The 15,988-nt window shown below is 37.4% G+C and overlaps 2 protein-coding genes across 6 annotated transcripts; both read left to right on the top strand.

Moving 5' to 3' along the window:
- The first annotated feature begins 528 nt into the window (after positions 1–528).
- On the top strand, positions 529–12,051 carry LOC6585369 (sodium/potassium/calcium exchanger 4). Of its 2 annotated transcripts, none has more exons than XM_044007631.1 (8): positions 529–1,694; positions 7,802–7,975; positions 8,044–8,231; positions 8,297–8,483; positions 9,400–9,480; positions 9,574–10,125; positions 11,200–11,301; positions 11,425–12,051. In XM_044007631.1, the coding sequence occupies exons 1-8, from the start codon at positions 1,661–1,663 to the stop codon at positions 11,760–11,762; spliced, it is 1,656 nt and encodes a 551-aa protein (XP_043863566.1). In that variant the 5' UTR covers positions 529–1,660; the 3' UTR covers positions 11,763–12,051. The 2 variants fall into 2 exon arrangements, with proteins under 2 accessions (XP_043863566.1, XP_043863568.1); XM_044007633.1 differs by lacking the exon at positions 529–1,694 and adding an exon at positions 6,757–6,778.
- A 710-nt stretch (positions 12,052–12,761) lies between these two features.
- On the top strand, positions 12,762–15,069 carry LOC26527449 (sodium/potassium/calcium exchanger 4). Of its 4 annotated transcripts, none has more exons than XM_015160869.3 (6): positions 12,778–12,933; positions 12,995–13,222; positions 13,290–13,472; positions 13,778–13,888; positions 13,966–14,337; positions 14,687–15,069. In XM_015160869.3, exons 1-6 carry the CDS (start codon positions 12,876–12,878, stop codon positions 15,022–15,024), a joined length of 1,290 nt encoding a protein of 429 aa, XP_015016355.1. In that variant the 5' UTR covers positions 12,778–12,875; the 3' UTR covers positions 15,025–15,069. The 4 variants fall into 4 exon arrangements, with proteins under 4 accessions (XP_043863592.1, XP_015016355.1, XP_015016356.1 ...); XM_015160870.3 differs by having other exon boundaries at positions 12,779–12,933; positions 13,290–13,477; positions 13,702–13,888; XM_044007657.1 differs by lacking the exons at positions 13,778–13,888; positions 14,687–15,069 and having other exon boundaries at positions 12,762–12,933; positions 13,290–13,477; positions 13,966–14,053.
- Positions 15,070–15,988: the final 919 nt, after the last annotated feature.

The following is a 15,988-nucleotide window of genomic DNA, read 5'->3' as shown; positions in this document are numbered from 1 at the left end:
GCTATTGAGAAAAAAGAAAATAAACATAATTAGTTGGTCGCTGTACCATGACATGACCTTTGCCGCATAGGATTGTATGCTGTTCAATTGTTCAAATGCCGCTGTAGAATCGCGCCGATGTGAGGAAACTGGAGACTAGTCGACGACAACAACAAGAACAACAACAGAGCTGCGGGCATACTATGCATGTATGCATGTGTGTATGCGCGTGTGTGTGTGTGTGGCCAGCATGCAATCGTACTTATATGCAACCACATATGTGCGACAAGTACAAGTATATAGTCTATATAGGCTAGTTAAGCTGCCTATATGTAAGCAGCATGCACATACACACACACACACAGACACACACTAATATATGCATAGGTACATACATATGTATTTGAATAAAGCAGGTACAGAAACGGACCGAATGGGTGACTATACAAAAAAAAAAAAAAAAAAAAAATAAATCAAGCTCGGCGAAAAATTTTCGATGCTCAGTTTCGACTAAAGCGCTATCCGAAACATCGAATCAGTTTAACGTCAAACGTCGGCGGCATCAAGACAATATAGAATAAAATAAAGCCAAAGCCAAAGCCAAATGCTAAACTAAACTAAAGTAAACTGAAGCCAAAGCCAAATGCGAAAAGCTTAGACTATAAATACACGCACATACACAGCCAAGCATTCATCATTCATACATTCATGCATATACACATGCATACATGCATACACACACAGGCGTAAGCGAGCATAAAGAAATGTGAAAGATGCGCGCGGTCAACTGAGCAACGGGATTCGGGATTGACATTCTTCTTTCATTTTTTTTTTTTCTGTTTGTTTTGTATTTGTTTGTGTTTGCCTATTGTCATTGTTGCTGTTGTTGTTCTTGCGGTGCACAAAAGTGTGATAAAGATAAAAGACAAGTGAGAAGCGTTATTCGCGACTGGCACGAGGCGCGTGCGTGTGAGCGAGATCGCAGGCGCAACTGTGCTGAATGCTGGCGAGGAGCGAGCGCAAGAACAAGAGCGAGACCCGAAGACGAAATTGAAAAAGAAGAAGAAACTAAGTAGGAAGAAAGGCAACGGCGGGCTGACAGTGGCGGCGGCTATTTTATGATTGCCCCTTGATTTATGCCTTCTGCCTTAAACGCGGTCCGACAACGCGAAATGCATTAAGTGACACGCACACACACACGCGCGCGCGCACACACACACACACAGCATTGTGTGTGGGTGTGTTTGAGTGTCGCGCCACGCCGCGCCTTGTGCTTTAAATTGCCACCTCCCCCTCCCCATACGATCAAATAGTACCAGCTGCCCCCTGTCTACGCCCCCACCCATCCCTTCACTAAGATCTTCACGACAATTGAAAATAACGCGCGTTTATATAGAGGCTCAAAGCCAGCTACATGCTGTGCGTGTGTGTGTGTACGTATATGTGTGTGGGTGGCTGGTTGACTGTGTGCGGCTAAGCCGCACAGCCGCTAAAGCGCTGAGAAGAGACGCAAGACAAACACGGAGACAGCGCGAGGGGACGCCACCAACACCACCAAGCCTGGCAGGCAAATCAACACCATTGAAGTGGAAGCGACAGAGATTGAGATTGAGATTGCGTTTCATATAGCGGCCGCAGCGCAGTTTACGAGTGTCCATCACCACTACAACACCGTGCAGCAATGGAAGACTCTTGGGGTCTTAGCAGCACTACGGGTACGGGCACAAATTACATACTTAAAATCTCAAATAAAGTAGATAAAATCAAATACATATAAAAAAAAAAAAATACAATGAAAGTAAATAAGAACAGATCGAGGCAAAACTAACCTAAAAGCTAACTCAAATTCAGGCACTCAAAAGGAGGATATAACAAAACAAGTGTTGAAAAATATGAAAAAACAAATAATTCACTAAATAATCATTAAATGGGATAAATCCATAAGGAAAAAATACAAATTTATGTGCTAATATAAATGTATCTGCATTTTTTTTGTCCTTTTTGTTATGCGGCAAAAATCAAAATGAATTAAGCAATTAGTGATGCTTTAGTGTGCGTGTGTGTGTGTGTGTGTGTGCCGTGACGTCATACATACATGCATACAAATATATATATATATATATATATATATATATATATATATATATATCTATAGATCTATATATATACATGTATATACTTATATGTATATATAATTATATGTAATATATAACTATAATGTAATTCAAAATGTTCGTCGTCGTCGCTTAGAAATGTTTTTTTTCTGCACATTTGTCGGCGCGTTTTTTGCCGTTTCTTCATCTATATACATACACATATACATTCACATATCTTAGCTTGAACATATACACACATACTAGCGCATATGATCTATTTATATATATAAATTTATATATATATATATTCAATATATATATATATATAAATATATATATGTGTAAATGTGTGTGTGTGTGTGTGTGTGTGTGTGTGTGTGTGTGTATGTATGTGTCTCGCGTAAACTAAAGCATATGGATCAATTGTCTAAATTGGCTCATTAAGTGAAACTTAATGACATTTACTATGCACAAAAAAATACCAACAAAAAGGCAAACAAAAATTTAGAACTAAATCAAAAGACTGTTGTTGTTGTTGCTACCGTGACTATTGTATAGTTTTCTTTTTACTTTTTGTTGTCGTCGTTGTTGCTGTTGCGGAAAACTTAATTTTTATAGATGACTTCATTTGTATGTGGCTAACGTATAATGCGGCGTATGCGCAATGCGATTAATCATACGCATTAAGCGAGTCCAAAAGCACTCAAAACTGAAACAAAAATGGTTTTTCTTCAAATTAAAAAAAAAAAAAAAAAAATTATTTTGTTATTTCAATTGGTTTTTAATTTTCTTCAATGTTTACTAATTGAAATGAAGCTGGTTAATAGTTTTCAATGCATAATTTTTGAAGTTAATCTGAATTAATCGCAGCACAAATCAAATCAAAAAATCAAATTTGTACAAACAGCAGCAAATTGTTTTTTTTCTTTTTTTTTTTATGGGTTAATTGTTCGAACGCATTGAAGCGTTGCATAAAAATAAACAACAAAATAAATAGAACTGAAACGAAATTAAAAAATGTATTCGAATTACACGCAACTGCAAATGTCATGTCTCATTGCTTAAAGCTCAATCAATTCTACTACTAACAAGCAGTCACATTTAATAAACAGTTATTTAAGTTTCGAACAGTCCCTTTAAAAGCTAAGCGGGAGGAGAAAAGCCTCAGAAGCTAGCCGGTTGCTTTCTTAATGAACAAAACTTAACTTATAGATAAAAATAGGTACAGGTACACGTTCACGTACAGGTACAGGTACAGGTACAGATACAGATACAGATACAGATACAGATACAGATACAGATACAGATACAGATACAGATACAGGTACAGGTACAGATACAGATACAGATACAGATACAGATACAGATACAGATACAGATACAGATACAGATACAGATACAGATACAGATACAGATACAGATACAGATACAGATACAGATACAGATACAGATACAGATACAGATACAGATACAGATACAGATACAGATACAGATACAGATACAGTTGCTTAGATAATATGCAGATACAGATACAAAATCGTGGACAGGAGCTTACTACTTGCGAGGCACATTTATTCAGAGATACGGCGCGACGCGATGCGATGAGATGGGATGAGATGAGTTGGGTGCTCTCAAACTTAACTTAAACGATATACAAAAGTCATATTAAAACGCATTGTTGGCGCTGATTTTGCTTATTTATGTACTAAATATCTAATATGAGCTTCAATGTATGTTCGTCTCTCTCTCTATTTCTGTCTCTTTTTCTACCTTTATATACACAATATATATGCATATATAGATATATGAATGGACTTTGGGTTTAGTGAAATATTTGTGCGTCTCTCTTGTAAAACAATAAGCAATTGCCCCAACGAGGTGTATACGTAATATATATACTCTATATATACTATATATACTCTATACCATATATACTCTATATTCTATACTCTATACTCTATACTCTATACTCTATACTCTATACTCTATACTCTATACTCTATACTCTATACTCTATACTCTATACTCTATACTCTATACTCTATACTCTATACTCTATACTCTATACTCTATACTCTATACTCTATACTCTATACTCTATACTCTATACTCTATACTCTATACTCTATACTCTATACTCTATACTCTATACTCTATACTCTATACTCTATACTCTATACTCTATACTCTATACTCTATACTCTATACTCTATACTCTATACTCTATACTCTATACTCTATACTCTATACTCTATACTCTATACTCTATACTCTATACTCTATACTCTATACTCTATACTCTATACTCTATACTCTATACTCTATACTCTATACTCTATACTCTATACTCTATACTCTATACTCTATACTCTATACTCTATACTCTATACTCTATACTCTATACTCTATACTCTATACTCTATACTCTATACTCTATACTCTATACTCTATACTCTATACTCTATACTCTATACTCTATACTCTATACTCTATACTCTATACTCTATACTCTATACTCTATACCCTACAGGGTATTCAGTGGTGCTAATGTAGCTGTTATTCAATTAGTGTGAACTTAATTAACTGTGATTGAACATTTCGCTGATTGTTATCCATGTTAAATTGATTATCATTAACACCACCGCGACGCCAGCTGGCGACAACTTCTCTTTGCTGTAAATGCTGATTAAACATTATTGCATTATGCGGGCCGAAGCGTCGGTTACAAAATGCGTTCGGGCTTAATTGACCCCTAAGATGGGCGGACAGACACTAAAAAACTAACTACAAGCAGAAGAAGCAGAAGAAATAGTAATGCCGTTGTATACTCTGGATCTGCAGCAAGTGCCAGCCACATTTGGGCTGACACCGTCACAGATTGTTGGCTTCTTATATAGCTTAGTAAATTCCAATGTTGTTGTTCTTCTTCTTCTTGTTCAGTTGCCTCTTAGTGTTGTATATATGCTTGTTTGTGTGCATAGAAGTATTATTGAGCTGTTGGCCGACGTTACGTATCAAAATTGTCTTCAATTGTTTATCGAAATTTATGCAAATTGCCCTACAAATGAAATGGAAAAAAAAAATTACAAATATGTATACTCAAAATATCTATCTATAGATGCCTTGACAGGTGTCAAAAAAAAAAAAAAAAAAAAAAAAAAAAAAAAAAAAATATATTCATACATATATAAAAATATACAAATTTATATTATATAGATAATATAGCTTATTTTCCCAGCTCATTTATACAAATTAATTAAGTTTTTTTTTTCATCTATCCTCTAAACTACTTTTAGAGATTTTTAAGCAGCTAATGTTTGATTTATGTCAAGCTTAAAAAATAAATAATACAAATTGTTCAATAATTTTATAAAGTTTTAAATAAATTTATTATTAAATTTGTATAAACAATTTATTTATATTATTCTATACATGATTAAATTGATAATATAATGTAATATTGTTTGTTCTTTTCGATCATAGTTAGTTTAAATTTTAATGAAACTTCACAAAACGTTGGTATGTAAGATTCCGGAAAATGCATTATATCAACCTATATAACATGGATATAAAGTAGCGTAAATATGATAGAAAGAGAATTGTTTACGTACCTACTACGGGTATGACTAAGTAATTTAAGTAATGCCCCAAATGTTTGTGTTTTCTAATTTTTTGTAATTTATCGGTCAAGTTTTCTCTTGTTTTTTGTTTTGTTTTCCCTCGTATTTGTTGTTGTCTGTTTGGTTTTCTAGAACGCCGACATGCGTCGCTTTTTATTATTCAATTTGTTGATATCGAGAGATCAAAGCGCTTCTCGTATTTATTGTTTCCGTTGCTCGATAGTGCTATAGAATAGACTATCCACCGATCCAACGGAACTCGACTCAACCCAACTCAAGTCAACTCAGCTGAAACTCAGCTCAGTTGATCGATTATCAAGTGAAGTCGGCTACCCGCAATTGATATCACTATCCGAATCGTACACGAATCAAGCATTCAGCACTTCGGCTCTTGTCTTATGCTCACGCTGATGGAATGTCAAGCGAGTATATTTGTTGCAATTGCGGGAATCTGAATTTGGCATTGAACTTAGAAATTACATTTATCTTGATATTGATAAGATATAGATATATGAAAATACCTAAATCTTTGGTTATAGATGTGATAGCTTTCTCCTTTTTTCTATCTTATTTGCTAGACGTATATCGTATATCTTATATATCGTATGTGTGTCTATACTCTCCTCAACAATTTTGAAAATCTGATACTACTTGCTCATATGCTCCCGCATTGTCTCTATCATCTCTCTCTTAATAAATAGACTTTACTTTAAAAGAATATTATAAATTTGATTTATCTATATGTCGCACAGTTTTATGGCTAAATTGAAAATATCTTAGAGATTCTAAACAATATGTCTGTTCCATGAGCGAGTATTACGTAGTCGATTGGACTCGCACTTGTTGGCTTTTTGTTTCTTATTATGAGTGTTGATTGTTGTCGATTCCTTAGATGGGATCTCTCTGTGGACAGAGTCTTGTGGTGGTTCTTGCTGCTTTGCCGTTTTAGTTCTTTACCGGCGCTTGAGAGCAAGAAGCGAGAAATTGTGACTAAAAAACTACAAAAATAATAATAGACATATATATGTTCGAAAACGGCACGAAATATCGAAATAATTAAAGTGACAAACGTAAACATGAAATGTGCGCATTGCGATTATTTATTAACATCATCTATAAATACTACGAACTCTACACAGACGTTGATCTCTTAATTGATGCTTAAAGATCTGTGAACTCTGTGTGTTAAATGAGCATGAAATTGAATAGACCTAACATTAATTAATCAAGCGATTATTCGCATTCGCACGTAATGCTCGTAATACCCATTTGTAAACAAAAACTCTATCAATTTCGTATTATCATTAATAATTGTTGGCCGTCTGATGATAGATGCTCAAGTTTATTTCTTGATATTTTGTTTTTGTTTTTGTTTTTTTTTTTTGTGTCACTTGTGTATTATAAAGAATAATACGAGTTTTGGAGATATCGATAATTTGTATTTTTTATTCAGTACCATAATATGTATTTACGATTTATTATAAAATGGAGCGCTCAAAAGTAGGCAATATATTTCGAGCTATAAATGGAGAGTGAAGATATTAATGAAGTTGCAGATAACCAATAAACAGTGAATAATGAAGGATGAATACTGAAGGATGCATGAGGGATAATGAGAAATGAATAGTAATGATAATAATGAATATGAATGATAAATAATGGACAATGAATAGTAAAAAAAGAAAAATGTATGATGATAATGATAATGAGTGTAGAATGAATAATAAATAAGGAAAAATGAATGAATTGATGAGTGATGAATGATGATTATAACAACGAAATATTGATGAATAAGTAACGAATTTTGTATAGTGAATGATAAAAATGTATATTATAAAATAAAAAAAAAATATTGAACAACGAATAATCAATAGTAAACAAAAAACTGCATAATTAATAATGCATAATGACTAATGAGTAATAAATGATCAATAATGAATAACAATAGATAATCACGCATAAAGAATAATAAATTGCAAATAATTAATAATGGGCTATGACTGAACAGTAATGAAAAATGATTATGACTAATGAGTAATGGATAAAGCAATAAAGCATTCCAAGCATCCATAATCTGATTGTGTTTTCGGCTTCATCTCTTCACAGATATAAATTGCACTCAGCCCGCCATTGATGATTTCCCCAGAGATCTATTCACGGAGGCGCAAAGACAGTCCGGTGCTGTTGTACTTCATGTTATAGCCAGTTTATATTTATTTGTAGCATTAGCAGTAGTATGTGATGAGTACTTTGTGCCAGCTGTTGAGAAAATATGTGCAGGTAAGATTCAGATTTAGACAATTTCAAGTTGCCTCAGCTCAATATCAAAATCTCTCTATCGCCCTCAGCACTCAATATGTCCAATGATGTGGCGGGCGCCACGTTTATGGCCGCGGCCACATCAGCGCCAGAGCTCTTTGTCAATGTGATAGGCACATTTATCACGGAGGGCGACATCGGAGTGGGCACCATTGTGGGCTCCGCGGTATTCAACATACTCGCTGTGGCCGCCTGTTGCGGCATCGGTGCTGGCATGGTAAGACTCTGAAGTTCCAATGGAATGAATATCCTTGTGCCTAACATGATCTACGATCTCAACAGACTATACCGTTGGATTGGTGGCCTCTAACGAGAGATAGCATCGCCTATGGCATTACGGTCGCCATTCTCATCTGTGTGATGCACGATGAGCGCGTCGAATGGTACGAAGCATTGATTCTGGTATCGCTCTATGCGGTCTATTTGGCAGTCATGTATTTCGATAAATCCTTTCAAAAGTGCGCCAAAGGTGAGTCCAACAACGAGAACCAGAAACACACACTGAAAACAAACACCAGAGCATTACGAGAAGCATTACCAACTCTGTTTATTGTCTAAATTAGAGCCAAGGTCTCAGGATTAAAATGGAAATACTTAGATGTGAACAAGAGATAGTTTGTGAATATTGATCTGAGCTATTAGGATTTATTTAAACTGCATGTTATCTAGAGATATGTTCTCGTAACAGTAACAAAGGCAGCTTGAAGTATAGATTGTACGGATTGATTGAGCAATTGGTAGGAATTTGTATCTAAACCAAAGTTAACTTCTTGTTAGATGACAGCTTTGACATGAGCTTTTGACAGCAACTATATTGTATATGTATTCTTTATTAACATAGGCAGGATTTTAATATTTATATGGAAGTCAACTATATGATCAGCTATATCTAAGATTTGGCTTCCTAGCATGAGTTTAACTAACATTCAGCTGAATGGGTAAATTTAACAGTAAGATTTTACTGGATGTTATATATCAATTAGACTGAGCTGCATGCCAAGTAAAGATTTGTAACTTTGATTGGTTTAAAGCAAAGGCTAATTAAATATAAAGTAGATATAATGAAAATTAAAGTAGGAAAGAGAAGTTTAACATTAACTTTTAACAGGAACATAGACTTCCATAGAACACAGGCTTCCATGGAAGTGAATAACATATTTTATGCTGACATAAAGCAGATGAATCCTAACTATAGGATTTTGGCACTGATTGTAGGTTACATCAGATAGCAAGAGCGAGAGAAAGAGAGACAGAAATAATGATAGAAGATAGAACATACAGAAATATACACACCCATACACACCTATACACATCTACACACACCTATATACACACACTCACACACTCAAGCAATACATAACAGAAGTACCAACTCTCACACACAGGTGGCGTTAAGCAGGCGCGTTCGCGCAGCCGCTCCTCCAACTGCAGCATACACACAAAGAACAGCAATGAGAAGGAACCAGGTACAGCAAATACACAAATAAACAAACAAATACCCTGCAATGTGGCATATTGGGGAGTTCAAGGCTAATTGAATCTTGTTTGGCATTTCGCAGAGCTCGTGGAGAATCGCATTTGCCATAACATGGCCAGCATTCAGCTGAATGGCGGCCTTAACAACGATCAGGCCAAGGTCAGCAGCGGCACAGCAGCTGCAGCTGGAGCTGGCTCTGGCGCTGCTCCAGCAGCTGGCGGTGCAGCTGCAGCAGCTGGCGCAGGAGTTGGAACAGCAACTGGCGTAGGGGCAGCTGGAACTGGAGCTGGAGCTGGAGCTGGAGCAGGAGCAGGAACTGGAGCGGCCATTGCACCCGTCGCTATCATGGACAATGCGGATGCCGAGGCACAATTGGCAGTTGTTGCGGCGGCAGCAGCTGCCGTCGAGGAGCCCGAACAGGAGGGCTACTCGCTGCTGACATACCCGAAGGGCACCAGCTGCTTTGCCCAGTTCACCTGGATCATTATCTGGCCGATCCACCTGCTCTTCCGCATCGCGATACCCGATTGCAAAAAGGCCAAAAATAATAAAATCTTTCCGCTTACGTTTATCATGTGCATTGTCTGGATTGGATCCCTATCGTATTTCGTTGCGTGGATGATAACCATAATTGGTGAGTGGATCATCGAAATTATGGCATGAGCTGATTCATAAATGTTTGATGTGAAATCATACAGTTCATGGCATAAACTTAGTTTCAATGATAAGGGGTATTCCCTAGAGAATTTATGATTCTTTAGGCCTATCTGTTATAGATATATGTATGCACATACAGATATGCGGTTTGACGGACAGATAGAAGTAGAAACGGAAGGACAGACTAACGGACAGTAGATAACACAACATGGCTTTAGTTTGGGAAAACTTTTTGTTCTTCTTGACATCAAGGTCTTACGTGCTTCTTGGGTGCACTACATTACATTTTAATAGGCGCTTTCGTATTAGGTATTCTGCATTCGCACTCCAGTGCTGTTTCGCATTAATCTTCAAGTTTAATCTTGACTATTTAGTCAAGAGCATTTCTAGCACTCTTAACACGTTTCCTGTGTACTTTTAGCTTAGCGATACTAGATTATAAGACTTCCGATATACATTCAAGTAGTATTAAATTTTAAGTTTATCGTTCTGTCTCCCTAATCTATTGACACAATTTCGAAACTATAAAGTGGTCTAGCTCGGTGTTATATCCGATCTTTTTGTGCTGTCCATCCTCCGTACCTTATAATACTTGCGCTTTTTTAGTCTTGATTTTGGTTTGCTATCGTAACTCCATTGCTAACTGTACCCAAAGCTCTCAATTTTGTTGAAGATTCCAAATCCTTTTATAGAAAGGTGTATTCCTGGTATTTCTGCTGTCTCCGACTGACTGGTACACCGAACCTATCCTCTCTGCACTCCTTTGCGGCGATGGAGCCGCTCTCCACCTCATCAAATTCTAAAGGCTCGACCCATACATCGATACCTCATTGTAGGTTTGTTGCTTCTATTAGAAGTCTTAATATTCCTTTAGTGGCTCCGTCAACATTTGCCATCAGTCAAGAGCTCCAAGCCTCGGCAGATTATACTTGGTTACGATATTTCCAATAGTTTATTCAAGCCTTAGATATAGGAGTAGTATTAGCATTAGTATTATTATCATCATCATTGCTCATTTGATTGACGTTTCCTCTTGTCTTTCCCTCATCAGGCGATACACTTAAGATACCCGATTCGGTGATGGGCATTACGTTCCTGGCAGCCGGCACCAGTGTACCCGAGGCCGTGTCCAGCGTGATTGTGGCCAAGCGCGGTGAGTGTTGTGGCTAACTGCATAGAGTTGGAAAGACGGCCCCAGAATGGGGCCTCGATTGTGTTTTGAGATGCTGATGTGTGGTATGTGGAATATTCTTGTTGGATTCGGTTGTCATTGCAGGTCATGGATCGATGGGAATTTGCAATTCGATTGGCTCGAACACGTTCGATATACTGCTGTGCCTGGGCGTGCCCTGGCTGATCAAGGCGGTCTTCTTTCCGATACAGCCCGGCCAGAACTATGTGGCCATCAACTCCGCTGGCCTCGAATACTCGGCCATCACACTGCTCTCGACGCTCTTTCTGCTCTATCTAACCTTCTCGATGAACAAGTTCAAGCTGGACACGAAGGTGGGCATCGCTTGCCTGGTCATCTATTTGGTATTCATGGTATTTGCCTCGCTCATCGAGCTCAATGTGTTCTTTCGCGTCAATCTGCCAACATGCGGACGTTCATGAGCTGGAGTCGGAGTTGGAGTTGGTGTGGGAGCTGGAGCTAAAGCCGAAGCTAGAGCTGCAGCTGGAGCTAGAGCTGTAGCTGGAACTAGTACTGCAATTTGGAGCTGGAACTGGAGATGGCCGTGCAGTCCTTTTAATTAATTAATTAATATGTATTTCCTGTTCTATTTCTATCTACCTTGATAGTTGAGTTACCTTTATGCTACTACGTTATGCTGTTATTGTAATACGTTTTTTTTTTTTTTATTATTATTATTAAAGTAGAGGAAACTCTTGCCCCAAAGTGACATGAAATGAGAACAAAAACAAAAGCAAAACCAAAAAAAAAAAAAAAAAAAAAAAAACCAAACCAAACCAAACCAAACAAAACAAACTCCACAATGTATTTATATGATTAATATATGAGATTTAACAAAAGAAAACGATATCATGTTTTTTCTACCTCTTCTTATACTCATTCGATATATATGTATACTGATGCTTGTATAGGTATTTCGATATTTTTAACATTAGCCTATTATCGACAACAAAGGTCGGGTTTCAACAGGAATAGTAATCGAATTATTCGCCTGAGCTCCTAGATATTCAAGTTAAAAGCAACGCATATGAAATCTGTTTGCTTATCGATATAAATCGATTTTCAGCTAGACTCTTACATGAGCGTATGTAAGATATTCTATACTTGCTGGTTAATAATATTCAGTATATGTATATGCACATATGTCTATATCTTGCTTCGGCTTGCTAATATATAATTATTTCTTAACTCCAAGTTATTATCGATCAAAATCGCTTTGTAGCCAAATGTCTACTAGAATACGTTTCAATATCTTGGAACTAGTTCTATAGACTAAATTTTATTTGTAGTTTCTTATAAGGCATATATATGTAGGCATATATAAGTACATATAAGAAGCCTGGCTTCATTGCTGTCGATAGCTCTCCCATTCCTTATTTGTTTGTCTCGTATCGTAGATCTAGTTACACTTGAATAACTCAGCAAAGTAGTCAAGACAAAAGTACTAACAGAATATTCATTTTGCTCTTGTAATTGTATTTGGTTGTTGTAATTTTTTTTTTTTTTGTATTTACGGATCTCAGAAGCAGAACTCAATGGATTTATTAACCTACGAGAACTTTCTATTAGGCAATGCCCGTATTGGCAATTATGGTAAGCGAGCTGATCGATGATCTCAAATAGATCGACTTATACTATGCTAATGTCTGAACAGAGACTTTCGCATTGCCCACAAACTCGACCTCGACCTCGACCTCGACCTCGACCCCGACCCCGGCTCCGAACTGTACGTTGCCATCGATAATTGAGTTCCCTAACGTAATGCGCAAGAAGTCAGTCGGTTACACGGTAGCATGCCTATTAATAAGCATATATATTTTTATCACCTTGGCTGTTCTCTGCGAAACCTATCTGGTCCCATCCATCGAACGTCTATGCTACAGTACGTATTCGCCAATCGGATTCAATCCATGCCGTATGTATTACCTACTCTCCATTCATCCACTTAGGTCTAAAGATGACCTATGATGTGGCCGGTGCCACATTCATGGCAGCTGCCACTTCGGCACCAGAACTCTTTGTTTGCCTTGTGGCCACGTTCATCGCCAAGGGCGACATGGGCATTGGAACCATTGTCGGCTCTTCCGTTTTCAATGTGCTCGCCATTGCGGCCCTCTGTGGCGTGTTTTCGGGTGTGGTAAGCTCTAACAGAGATGTGCAGAGAGAGAGAGAGAGAGAAAGAAATAGACAGATAGAAAGACAGAGAGAGAGAGAATGAGAGGAAGAGATCATGATATGTGGATGCCCTTTCATGATATCTTCCTTTTGTTCTCGCTCTCAATCCCTCTATTTCTCTCTCTCTCTCTCTCTCTCTCTCTCCCTGGCTCTCACCCTCTCTCTCTCTCTAACTCCCTCTTGCAGTACACGAAATTGGATTGGTGGCCAATAACAAGAGATTGCTTCTGGTATTTATTAACAATATGTATGCTCTTTGCAGTATTATTCGATAGCATTATTGAACTCTACGAGGCCATTATCCTTTTTTCGATGTATTTCGTATATTTGATTGAATTGATATTTGATCGGAAGATCCAAAGTATATGTCGAAGTAAATATCTTGTAGAATAGATCTATATGATCTATATGCATATATTCAATGCTAACATTAGTTAAATGAATTTACAGAGGTGGATGTGGAGAAGGATACAGTTACTGAGAATCCCATGACTCGTGAGGAAGATCCATTGAAAACGTTCAAGGAAATCGTCTGTGGCTTTCCAAAGAAAGAGGATAAGGCCTATCGCAAGGTCTGGTTTTTCATCAAATATCCAGCTGTGATATTGCTGGCGGTGACAACGCCCAGTGCACGATCAATATACATTCTATGCTTGTTAATGGCCATTGTCTGGATTAGCGTTTTATCGTATCTTGTCACCTGGTCCCTCACCATCGTTGGCCACAATATCGGCGTGCCCGACTCGATCATGGGACTCACCGTTCTGGCATTCGGTACCAGTGTACCCGAAGGAGTATCCTCATTCATTGTCGTCCGAAAAGGTAGGTGCTTTTTTCTCATTTTCCGAATCGATCTGAGTTTATCCAATCCGAATAGTCGCTTATCATTTGGCAATAGCTTTCCAGCCTCTTGATTTCCGAATAGATTTCCGATTTAGGTAGTGTTGTGAATACAGTCCGCAAGTCGGAAAAAATAAGTGCTGCACTACTCTATCATTCATACCTTAATGGGGCTTTCATCAGACTTGTAGTAATTCAATATCGAATTGCTTGTCGTCAAATTCAAAATTTTAATTTGAGGATACAGGGCATCTGCTGGTCGGGCGCACCCGACTAGAGAGCTCCTACTAGCTTTTCATTGTTCCTTTTTTTCTGGCTCCCATTTGTTTAGGCTACGGCTCGATGGCAATGTGCAATGCAATCGGATCGAACACTTTCGACATCTTCATCTGCATGGGTTTGCCCTGGCTGATTTCCGTGGCGGTCGAAAAGAAAAATATTCACGTCAACTCAGATGGACTGGCGATGACCACTGGCATCCTGATCCTAACGGGAGCAATCGCCTATTTCAGCTTACTTGGCACTAAGTTCGTTTTAGGCAAAATCGTTGGCTGGATTTGTCTGGTCAGCTATGCCGCCTTCCTTGTTGTGTCTATCACTTTGGAGATACTCACATTGAAGCCTGTCTGTGACATCGAGTCGGGATATTATTCATATTATACTAAGTAGGACTCCAAATTCAGTGTTATCATATATGTGAAAAATTAATATATATACATATACATATATGTATATATATACATACATATATATACATATATATACATATACATGTATATATACATACATATATATGAATATATATATACATATATTTCTGTTTTTGAGGTTATTTGAATTGTCTTTCGATCCGATCAGATGGCGAATTGTTCGCCATATTGTTTATAGAGCTGGATTGACGCATCTATCTGGTATATAGATCAGAATGTTCAGCTGCCTGCGGGGCACGCGCAAAGCAACGATGACGTCAATTCGAGGCACTGTTATGACATCAATACAGCTACTCGAATTGTCATTGTCGAAGACTTATATACTATAACACTAAGTATATGCTATATATATACCACACATAAATCTGATGATAAGTGTGTGGGTCGGTTTATAATTTATATTATTGATAAGACATTCGCAGGCACATTTAAAAACCAAAACAGTTATAGATACAGATACTCCAAGTGTATATTGTATGTGTATATAAAGATATAGCTGTCAGTATGTGAAAGGTTCCGTTTTCGATACCACAACGCAGTGCGAAATCTTTAAGAATTGCCTTTGGCATCTATGACTATCTTAGAGACCCCAAGTTTATCTCGACTCCCGCCCATATCATATCTATGTACTATGTACATTATATCATATCTATATCATATTTTATCATTTCCAGCACGCTTACCGTGTATATCTTGGATTAGCTGCACGCACCTGGCAACTAGATCAGCCGAATCTATCGATAAGCCATAATTAACATTATTTTCTGCCCTAACTCGTGACCATAAAAGTTTGTTGAGAGTTTTGTGTGGGTGCCGATTGAAGTGAAGTTCTCTAATCTCGATTGCAGCCCATTTACAATGCCAAATTCGAGTATTTTTCTCTGCTCGATAAGCAACAACACAGCCAAAAGTTTTCTAGGCAA

The sequence above is a fragment of the Drosophila mojavensis genome, unplaced genomic scaffold (assembly GCF_018153725.1).
Source record: "Drosophila mojavensis isolate 15081-1352.22 unplaced genomic scaffold, ASM1815372v1 contig_136, whole genome shotgun sequence".
Lineage (NCBI taxonomy): Eukaryota > Metazoa > Arthropoda > Insecta > Diptera > Drosophilidae > Drosophila > Drosophila mojavensis.
Note: the sequence above shows the minus strand (reverse complement) of the source record. Positions and strands in the feature narration are given on the sequence as shown.

Bases quoted from the DNA above. Each gene is read 5' to 3' on its own strand.
- LOC6585369 (XM_044007631.1), top strand. From the start codon at position 1,661: ATGGAAGACTCTTGGGGTCTTAGCAGCACTACGG. The intron at 1,695-7,801 runs GTACGGGCACAA...ATCTCTTCACAG, and splicing joins GGGTCTTAGCAGCACTACGG to ATATAAATTGCACTCAGCCC. The intron at 9,481-9,573 runs GTACAGCAAATA...GGCATTTCGCAG, and splicing joins CAGCAATGAGAAGGAACCAG to AGCTCGTGGAGAATCGCATT.
- LOC26527449 (XM_015160870.3), top strand. From the start codon at position 12,876: ATGGATTTATTAACCTACGAGAACTTTCTATTAGGCAATGCCCGTATT. The intron at 12,934-12,994 runs GTAAGCGAGCTG...ATGTCTGAACAG, and splicing joins TGCCCGTATTGGCAATTATG to AGACTTTCGCATTGCCCACA. The intron at 13,478-13,701 runs GTAAGCTCTAAC...TCCCTCTTGCAG, and splicing joins GTGGCGTGTTTTCGGGTGTG to TACACGAAATTGGATTGGTG.